Source organism: Simochromis diagramma, unplaced genomic scaffold, assembly GCF_900408965.1.
Source record: "Simochromis diagramma unplaced genomic scaffold, fSimDia1.1 OVJJ01000293.1, whole genome shotgun sequence".
Taxonomy (NCBI): Eukaryota; Metazoa; Chordata; class Actinopteri; order Cichliformes; family Cichlidae; genus Simochromis; species Simochromis diagramma.
The window spans coordinates 12,447,761-12,458,572 of record NW_024386801.1 but is presented as its reverse complement, the minus strand read 5'-3'; the positions used below and the strand labels follow the sequence as shown (position 1 = coordinate 12,458,572).

General features: G+C 41.9%; 1 protein-coding gene across 1 annotated transcript; it reads left to right on the top strand.

Annotated features, from left to right (window-relative positions):
• The first annotated feature begins 80 nt into the window (after positions 1 to 80).
• Positions 81 to 10,168, top strand: epx (eosinophil peroxidase). Its single transcript, XM_040026881.1, has 12 exons — positions 81 to 2,776; positions 3,270 to 3,402; positions 3,504 to 3,633; positions 3,723 to 3,929; positions 5,486 to 5,852; positions 5,931 to 6,431; positions 6,515 to 6,685; positions 8,623 to 8,860; positions 8,939 to 9,150; positions 9,225 to 9,389; positions 9,836 to 9,916; positions 10,020 to 10,168. The coding sequence occupies exons 1-12, from the start codon at positions 2,737 to 2,739 to the stop codon at positions 10,166 to 10,168; spliced, it is 2,394 nt and encodes a 797-aa protein (XP_039882815.1). The 5' UTR covers positions 81 to 2,736.
• The last annotated feature ends 644 nt before the right edge of the window (positions 10,169 to 10,812 follow it).

The following is a 10,812-nucleotide window of genomic DNA, read 5'->3' as shown; positions in this document are numbered from 1 at the left end:
TCGTGCTATCGATCCTTGTTACTGTATTTTTCCCTTGTGAATCTGTGCCAGATAGACAAATCCAGAAAGCTCCAAACACAAAGGTGGCTTTAACCTGCAGACCTCAAAACCAGGTGATGGTGAGAAATGCTTTATCCCATATTTGGGATTTTTTTTTTTTTTGTTACAGCAGTTGAAATCATAATGAAATAATTATAATAACAATAACATTTAGTCAATGTGGACATCCAGGTCACATCAACCTCCTGCCATAAAGCTGTTCTTTCTCTATCTCTAGTCTTATTCACATTCACCAGGACATAATGTCTCCCAGCCCACATCCACAGAGTCATAAGTACATAAAGCTTCACTCTTACCTTTCACTTTGAAAAACAAATACCTAAATTACAAGAAAAAACAAACTGACTATCCAACCATATAGTCAAGTGAAAAAGAAATACCCTGTTTCAGTTCTAAGGTGTTACATATAGGGACATCATAAAATGAATCTGGTCCTTAGCAGCTCTTAAATTATTAAAATGCAAACCCAGATGAATAATATAGATGTTATAACACCACGTCATTATTTTTTTTACTAAAACTGGTAGCAGCTTCTCCGATTACTCTCTCTCAGCAAGTGTGATGACCTTTATAAAAGCAGAAATTTTGTCTATTTTCAGGAGCATATGGGTTCACGTTAAAGATCACAGAGAAGGAGCTGTTGCTGTCATCAGTCTGGGGAGGCTTAGAAGGCAATATCTCCAAAAAGCTCATCATTCTGAATGTGAAAGATTATTTATCCATGGAAAACAATTAACATTCATGACATGTCAGCTGTCCTAGCAAACTCCCTAAGCTCAGTCCATGCTCAGAGAAACTGCACATTGCAGGCATTGAGTCAACCATGAACTCCTTTGTATACAAAATCTTGTGCTGTGACCTCAAGAGAGCAGAGCATAACTGAATGCCCACAAACTTCAAAGAACTGAAGCAACACTGTAACAAAGACTTGACTCAATAATATGAAACTGATAGTTATATAGAAAATAAATAATAGTAACAATAATTACTTCAAGTTATTGATGCTAGAGGTGTTTTAGCATCAATAACATAGTTTTAATACCTGCTAAGGACCAGGTGGCTTTTTTTTTACTAACAGAAATGATCACCTGAAATAATCCACTTGACCAGAACTCATTATATACAAGTGAGGAAATGTGGGTCAACTGACACTTGATCTACCTGTATGCCAAATATTTGGTTGTACCTTTGTGGATACATCGACTCTTCTCTGGAGCACATGGAGTAGACGGTGGGTCAACAGAGATAATATTAATAACAGCGTAATGAAATGGGACTGGTGAATCATTTGATGATATCACACACCTGGAACATCAAAGGGGGGGAAAGCAAGCATACATTTGAGTTGTTAAGCCTCACAGTGGACAGAAACACTCTGAAATCTTTCTGTCTCATCCTTGTGCTCGGTTCATGGTCATTTCCCAGAATCCCCGCTTCCAGCTCACCCACCTGTCTGTGTCACTGGCACAGGGACCATCAGATTGAAATGTTTGGCATGTGTTGAAGACACAGACACCCTTTTAATTAAAAAAAAAAATCCCCAAATACTAAGCTTAGCTTCTTATTGTGAAGTCTAACTGCTTTTTTTTAAACAAATCTGCCACTAAAGTAACTTTGACATCTAATATTTCAGCCGCCTCTTTGTTTGGTTGAGTGCTCTACTACAGCAAAGACATACTCTCTCTGCTCTGCTGAGGGATGGGTAGGATTATTTATTTGTAACGCTGATTTGACAGAGGCTTTTCATCGAGGGCGAGAGCACAGACGTAAATTTGATTTGAGAGGTTATTAGGTCGAGGCTGCGAGTCCTGCGTTTGATGTTGCCTTTCTGTCACCATGAAGGACAGATAAGGGGATTCTGCACATACCTGTTGGCCCTGCTCACAGTGTATACATAGCACCCTTGACACTTGGAGCCAAACACACACCTACACTTGCTTGCACTCAAGATGAGTCGGAGCGAACGCAGCGGTAAGATCCTCCGATTCCTTCTCTGAACCTGAAGCGATCCTTCTTTGCTCACACTGAAAAGTTTTCAGAATCACAATGAATACAGCACTCGTGGTGAGTTTCTGCTTTAATGTACAATTTAAAGTTTATGCAGAAAATTTTGACGTTTTTTTTAAAGATTTGAAGGTTAATGTGGTTTCATTTCAGGTGTCTGCATCTCTTTTTCAACTGGTTCTTGTCCTGCTCTTAATCCCTGGTCATGCTTCACTGACCAAAGTGAAGCACGGCAACACCTCAGGTAGGATTTCTGATAATTGCTGAAAGGAGAAGGTGCTTTGGAGCCTTTCTAACTGCTCTGCTCTGTTATGGTCTCAGGAGTGGTGTATCTGGGATCTGCGTTTGTTGATGAGGCTCTTCAGAGGGCGATTGAGCTGACTGATGCTGCTTACACCCACACGAGTGAAAGGTAGAAATTCTTTATTCTGGTCTAAAATATATCTGGAAATATCTCAAACCAGGCTGACACATAGAAGAAAATAAATCATTTTACGTCTGCGAGGGACTGAATACACAGTTCTGAATGTTTCCAGGGTGAAGACGTCGCTGTCTGAAGGCGCTCTGAGACCCAGTGACCTGCTGGCTCAGTTCAAACAGATTGAAAGCACAACCAGGACCCAGATCCGGGCTGCTGAACTGCTGGACAACACAGTGGAGCTGATCAGAGAGATGGTCTACACTAACACCATGATGCAGCCCAACGCTTACGGTACTGAACAGCAGCAGAACACCATGTAAACCTGCGGGCCATTTAATCTGATGAATGATTAAACAAGCTTTATTCTACATCATATTTTTAGTTTGTTTCAGGATATAATATTACACAGCCAATTTATCTCTTCTATAACTCTTTGTTTTATGTGCTTTATTTAACCAAGTATGGGTGTTTTTGGTATTAAAAAATCTCTTGTTTAGGAGGACAGAAGATATTTTTACAATGATGACTACAAACAATACAGTTTACATATTGTGCCAGAAAATATTAGTCAGCATAAGTTGACTCATGGAGGCTACTGAAGCATAATCAAGCTCAGCAAAACCAAATTCCAGAAGTAGATTTGGATCATTTGGATCATTTGAATCATTTGTATCTGCTTTTGACAGGAAAGGACACAACAATTGATCTGATCTTTCTCATATATATTTCTTTATGTTTCAGTGTTACTAACTTGGACCTTGTTGTGCTTACCGTGCTCCCTCAGAAATGCTGAGTGAAGAAGATACGGAGAATCTGCTGCATGTGACGGGCTGCTCTGCTGAGCTGCAGACGCCCAGCTGTCAGACAGACTGTCTCTCTGAGCGTTACAGATCCGTCACAGGCGAGTGCAACAACAGGTCAGAGCATATATAAAATCAGCATTTGACGGGCTGGCGCTGTGCCCAACAGAGATCGTTGTTTTCAGGTAACCATCTCTCTGTGTTCTGCTGCTGTACAGACAACATCCGAGATGGGGGGCTGCTAATATCCCGTATTCCCGTTGGTTGGCTCCAGAGTACGAGGATGTGTGGGGGATGCCCAGAGGGTGGGAACCAAAACACACCTATCACAATGCCAGCCTGCCTCCAGTAAGAGTCCTGCAGCAGCTCTCGGTCGTCTTCTGTCCTGCCAGCTGCTGTAAGCCCATCACTCCTCCTCCTCATCTCGTATGTTCCAGGTGCGGCTGGTGTCACAGGAAGTGCTGTTCACTCACAATGACAACATCTCTGTGGACTCCACTCTGTCCCACTTGCTGGTGGACTGGGGTCAGTGGATAGACCACGATCTGGTGCTGACACCTCAGAGTCCCAGTACGGCTGCCTTTAAGACTGGAGCTGACTGCACCCACACCTGCAACCGAGACTCACCCTGCTTTCCCATCCAGGTGCATTTCACCAGCTCTCTTGGAAGGCTCTAATTTATTTTGTATTTTTTATAATTTTCCTTCACATGCTAAATGCCAAACCCGTAACCTGCACAGTTTCTGTATATTTACTGTATATCAGATTATCTCTTACCATTAGCACCAAACACAGGTTCGGTAACACTGTCAATGGTTTAAATAGAAAATACAAACCAGGAAATACTCTCTCATTACACCCAATTAGAAGATTTCTCATTGGCTGTTGTACGTAAAGTTCTGTGAAAAGAAAGTTCACTTGAGTCTAAGGAGCTTGGAAAGAAAAGCGTCTGGACTTCTTTAAGTGGCTTGAAGACGTTTCACCTCTCATCTGAGAAGTTTTCTTTCCAAGCTCCTTAGAATACGATGACCTGGATGACTGAGAACCTTCACAGACAAAGTTCAGTTGACTGTTTTCATAGGAATTAAGAGCATAAGTAGCAGCCAGGTGCACAAGCGAGGTTGAGCACATTTATAAAAGCAGAAGTTTAGGCAGTTTGAAGGTCTGGAGCATTCAGGTGTGTGCTAAGACAATGCTGCAATCTTGAGCAGACATTCAACCAAATTTACCCCAAGGTCAGAAAATGCGATGCTAAGTGAAATTGCCAAAAAAAAAAAGAAAAAGATCTACATCTAAACCCTACAGTGCTCAATTAGCGTGTTAAGTGTTAAAGGTCATGACAGTACAATTACAAAAACACTGAAGAAGTATTTGGAAGGATTGCCAGGAGAAATCCTTTTCTGTCTAAAAAGAACATGGCAGCACGGCTTAGGTGTGCAAAGTTGCACAGAATCATTTGGTACTGGGCGAGAGAATTTATGGTTTTCAGGGTGTTTATCATTAACTCAGTTTCCCTGGGTCTTTTACTGTGTGTTCTGAATAAATCTTCTTTTTTTGTACCAGTACTGGTTTTATTTTGTCGTATTTATCCTCGACACCCTAAAGGCTGGTCCGTGAAAATATTGTCCTACATAAACCAGTCCGTGGCGCAAAAAAGGTTGGGGACCGCTGCAGTAAATGACAAGCAAGGTGGTGGAGGGGTGATGATTTGGGCTTGTTTTGCAGCCACAGATCCTGGGCACCTTCCAGTCATTTTGTCAACTATGAATCTGAGTCATGTATAAGGACAGCAATCCCATGAACACCAGTGACTGTCTGAAAAAGAAAAGAATGAAAGTGTTCAAATGAGCCAATCAAATCCAGACCTCAGCCTGACTGAAATTCTGTGGGAGGACCTTAGGAGAGCCATGCAAATGCCTACAAACCTCAATGAACAGAAAGAATCTTGAAACAAAGAGTGAGCCAGAATTCCTCCACCATGATGTGAGAGACTGATAAAGTTACCTCACGTTATTGCTGCTAAAGGTAGTTCTGAATCAATATTCTTTACTCCTGGAGGTGAAATTATTTTAGAAATTTGAAATTGACAGCTGTTCCCAAAAAAGACTAGACTTGCATCATTTTTTTCCTTATATTGTTGCTATGGAAAAGAATGTCCTTCCCTCATCTGCAGCAGTTTAAAGACAACTTTCTTTACTAGATCCCACCATCTGATCCTCGTAATGGGGTCCAGAGTTGCATGCCTTTCTTCCGCTCTGCTCCCAGCTGTGGTGCTGGAGTTCTGCCTCATCGTCAGCGGGAGCAGCTCAACGCCATCACCTCCTTTGTCGATGCCAGCATGGTGTACGGCAGCTCCACCAGCCTGGCTTCTGCTCTCAGAAACCAATCTTCTCCTCTGGGCTCAATGGCCATCAACTCCCAGCACTCAGACCACGAGCTCGCCTACATGCCCTTCCTACCTCGCCTCCAGGCTCACCTGGACCCCTGCGGCCCTCGCAACTCCACCACCTCAGGAGCATCAGACAGGTCTGCTCACCGACAGAACACCACATCCTGCTTTCAAGCTGGTGAGTGGGCGAATGTTGTAAATTCTCCACCCACTGTAAGCTTCAGTGCAGCTGTTGCTCATGACTAATGCTTCACAGGTGATTCGAGAGCCAATGAACATCTGGGATTGATTGCGCTGCACACGCTCTTCCTGAGAGAGCACAACCGACTGGTCAAAGAGCTGCACCTGCTAAACCTTCACTGGAGCCCAGACACCCTGTACCAGGAGGCCCGCAAGATCATAGGAGCCATTCATCAGGTATCTGCAGGATTATCTGATGAACAACATATCACATCTACCTGTTCTCATCACTTTGACTGGTGTTCTAAATCCTTTAAGATCCTAACATGGGAGCACTACCTGCCACGGGTCCTTGGTGAGAATGCCATGTCTCATCTGATGCCTCCTTACAAGGGTTATGATCCTGACATGGATCCCAGCATTGCTAATGTTTTTGCAACTGCTGCATTTCGTTTTGCTCACGTCACCGTGCAACCAGTAGTGACCAGATTGGGGCCAGGATATAATGCTAACTCGCAGTATCCCTCTCTGCCGCTGCATCACTCACTGTTTGCCTCTTGGAGGGTTGTGCAGGAAGGTAAAGAGCAATGTTGTTGTTTTACTCTGATTACATGTACTCAGCATTTCTATTTCTGTTTTAATTTCCTCCTGTTGTTTCAGGTGGTATAGACCCAGTGCTGCGTGGCCTCCTGCTGTCTCCAGCCAAGCTGCAGACTCCCGGTCAGATGATGGTGGAGGAGCTGACAGAGAGACTCTTTCAGGCACAGGGTGGGATGCCTCTGGACCTCGGAGCCCTTAATCTCCAGAGAGGCCGAGACCATGGCCTGCCCGGTATCAGGACTTGCAACCTCTCGCACCGATATCCCATCTGCTGACTGTCCTATTGTTCTCTTTTCCAGCTCCATGTTTTCATTATTGAAGTCAGCTAGAGTAGCTTTGCACCAGTCACAGTTAAAAGTAATCCATATGTGCAGTATCTTATATTTATCCTTAATACAGTCTCTCACTTCCGCCTCTATCTGAAACAAGATGTTTTAGAACCTCCCCTTTTAAACAGACTTTCTTGTGATTGGCTGCCCCCCATATTAGAGGAGGGGCAGGTGGGTGGAGATTACTTGCACATACAGTGTCTTTATTTTTATTTTTAAACTTTGTCCATTTTTACTATCAGTATCCACTATTGTTACAGTATATAGGGCATTGCAAAGTGCTTGAGCTACCCTTCATATTTTGGGAAATGGGAGACATACATAAACACACATTTGTTCAATTCTAACAGCCTTAAAAGTCAATATTTGGTATGACATCTACAGAGGGCAGCCTCTATAGAGCATGCTTTACAGATGGCTGTACTGGTGTGCCTCCTGCTTCAAATTTGTATTAATGACTCCATCAGAGTCCATCATGTTGCCACTGATTTTGAGTCCAGCTCTTGTTTAATCTGGCGTACCTCAGCGTTTTTTGCCTGTTTCATTCCTCAAGAATAGCTTCTTGACAGTTACCCTTCAACTGAGGCAATTTCTGATGAAACTTTGTGGAAATCATCTTATTGATGACATCTTATCAGACTGTGTTATTGTTGCCATTTTTGACATATACAACGAAAGAAATTGGAATAAATAAATAAAATTCTCACACACTCACACACACACACACACACACACACACACACACACACACACAAAGAATAGGTCTCTTTTAAATGATTTAAGAAAAATCAGGATCCATGATCCATAGTTCCCAACACCTGCATTTACCTCTTTTAGTCTAATATTTTAAAATAAATTACAGTAGCGTTAAGACCATAAAACCATGTACCAGCGGTTGTAGTTTTTCTGCAGCTACAGTATTCCCTCTATTATCACAGGGCTTCCATTCTGGGGAAATCTGCAAAGTAGAAACCATATGTTTATTATATTACTTTTGTATATTTTAAGCCATAAAAATCCTCCCCATGCTCTTATAAACCCTATTATAACTTTGTTATTCATTTTTTAGGCTAGATAATGCTTATTTTTACTGCAAAAATAAATTGCAATTTTAAAAATTAAAACACGCAGAAACTGTAATATAAATTTGCAGATAAATCGAAAATTTATCTGCAAATTTAAAGGTAAAACACGATATGACGTGGGAATACTGTATACTAATTCTTGTATTAAACTGTGTGTTTTCATATTCTAGCTGCAAAAAAAATGAGAGCACAGTTGATGTTATTGTAATGTAAGTCAACGTGCACAACATCACAGCATCATTAATAGTAGTTATACTTGTTTCCTTGAAAGTCTGCCATGAAAAGTGTGTGCTGACTCAGGAACCAGTCCCAGATGTAGGAATGTGTTAATAACCCTGCCAGGTGGCCTGTAGTCCTCTAATAGTTATTTGTGTTGCTTGTTAATTAAGAGTTAAAACTGGCCCTCTGAAATTTCCCTCAGGGAGTGACTTCTCACAGAGCTAAACCAACTAGTTCCTAATGCACGTTATCACGTGATGCTAATGCAACAGTCACTGCACAAAAAAACCTTGAGAGAATCCAGCTATGCAACCTAATCTCACCTTATTTATTTCATTTTTGTATATCTACACTTAAGTTTGAAGGTTCTAATTTCCCTCCTATTACATCTGCCTTCCTTTTTAATTGTAAAGCACTTGGTAAAATCAGTATTTTGCTATGTTCACTTTCACATGAGCCCCATATATTTAATGCTTATCTCACTTTCTTCACTCCATCTTTAACCTGCAGTCTTCTGACTCATCTCCTCCATCAGGATACAGCTCCTGGCGAAAGTTCTGTGGCCTTTCTGTTCCCAACAACACACTGGACCTGGCTGAAATTCTGGGCAACTTCACTTTGGCTCACAAATTCCAACTCTTATACGGGACACCACACAACATCGACGTGTGGGTGGGTGCCATCTCTGAGCCAGCTCTGCCCGGAGGCCGAGTCGGACCGCTCCTGTCATGCCTGCTCGCGAGACAGTTCAGAGCGCTGAGAGACGGTGACAGGTGAGCCACAGCTAAAATTAAATTATTAAAAATATGATGCAAAAAGTGAAATTCTAAAATATGTGCTTGTCTTTCAAGGTTTTGGTGGGAGAGGGAAGGAGTGTTCACCCGCGCTCAGAGGAAACATCTGCGTTCAGTCTCTTTATCCCGCATCATTTGTGACAACAGCCACGTCACACATGTCCCTGCCGACCCGTTCTCACGCACCGAGACCTCGGAGGACATGTTGGCCTGTTCTGACCCCCTCATCCCTCACCTTGACATCAGCCCCTGGAAAGAACAGGACTCGGGTGAGGCTGTGGAAAACAAGTTGTGTCGAGTATGAAGCTGGGATGGCCTTATTTTTTCACTGACTTTCTTACAGATCCCCGCTGCGGTCCAATACCCAGGATTCAATTTGGCTACTATCTCCTCTGTAACTCGGTGATCCTGTATCAGTGTCACTCTGGCTACAAGCTGCTGGGAGCTTCATCCATCAGTTGTGATCCAAACAGCCAGCAGTGGAGCCCAGCACCCCCATCGTGTCAGGGTACGAAAACTAAAATGTCCAGTCAAGCCCTGATGGCATGTGTTGTTCTTTTCTTTTAACGCCAGAGTTTAACATTATGTTTTTTGTTTAAGGAATTATAATTGTTAAAAAATAACTTTCATTTAAGCTCAAGAATGAATTTGAAATTCCAACTTCCAGGAAGAAATTTTAACCAGGAAAATTCTAAAATTAAAATTAAAAATACAATTCTCCAGAAAGGGCAATTTAACTAATTGCTGGAGTTTATTTTAAACACATTTTTAGCAGTTTAGTCAGGTATATTATCTACATGAATTGTTTCAATATCTGGGCTGCAGCCCCCAGTGGACTGTGAAGGTACTGCGGCTGGGCCCTAGTCATTTATTTTTTTTAAATAAATCATTCAGTAAACTTGTTTTTTAGTTAAAAATATGACATTAAATATGTCAGTTTGGCTGATTTTGCAGATATCGATGAATGTGAGGAAATGACTTCTTGTCCACAACATCTGGAGTGTCTGAACATACCAGGCTCCTTTGTGTGCTCAGGTTGGTTTCAGATCACTTTAAATATTTCCCAATGTTAATTTTAAACACCATTCAGCACGTACTAAACGTCTGTCACTTCTGAACACCTCTTCACATGACCCAGAGCCCTCCTCGCTATCGGCCGTCTCCATCGTCACCGCAGTGATAGTTGTGTTTGGAGGCGTGGCCGTGCTGGTGATGGGCATGTTCTGTTTTCGAAGGCGAGTCATCTGCATGCAGATTTCTCATTTTACACAAACACTGGTGGGCTAGTTTCAACAGACTGAATTGAATTGAAATGTAATGATTAAAGGAGCTATACAAACATGTTCATCCATCACTAAAAATATTTAACATTTCAATAACTGAATTTGTTTCTTGCAGATATCTCCCAAAGAGAGAAGCGCTGGTGACTGCTGGATGTTGCCAAGAGAAAAGTTAATCAATCCTTTGTAAGAGTTTGGTTGATTTTTGTTGTAATATTCCTGTGAAATTATCTAAATGTTTTTAAATGTTCTTATGTATTTAGTTGACTAGCTGCAGAGGTTTTTTTTCATCTTAATTTATAAGTATCACATCTGTGTTCAATAAGAGTTCAGCTTATAAGAAATTCATCTTGATTTCATCTTTTCTCCTCCGTGCCCATTGATAAACAGCAGGGCAAACTATTTATTAAGGTCTGCTGTAATCGGTACAAAGAGGTCATCAAAACAGCAGCTCAGAGAAGTCTTTCCAATCCGGAAACTCAAATCTTACTGGAATGTCGGCTTCATAAAGCCCCTCTGAGCTGGACACGGTCTCAGTATTTCCTCGGTATTCCTGCTTGAGAACCTGTTTGGCGTATTTAAGTGTTATGACCTTATTCTAACCCCAAATCTGTGACGTGCCCGGAGCAAACATCACCCCTGGGTTATCTG

What these genes read in the sequence shown, in the direction of transcription:
- epx (XM_040026881.1), top strand. Translation starts at nt 2,737, where the DNA reads ATGGTCTACACTAACACCATGATGCAGCCCAACGCTTACG. An exon ending in CCGAGACCATGGCCTGCCCG is followed by an intron (nt 6,686 to 8,622) that starts GTATCAGGACTT and finishes CTCCTCCATCAG; the next exon opens with GATACAGCTCCTGGCGAAAG. An exon ending in GCGCTGAGAGACGGTGACAG is followed by an intron (nt 8,861 to 8,938) that starts GTGAGCCACAGC and finishes TTGTCTTTCAAG; the next exon opens with GTTTTGGTGGGAGAGGGAAG.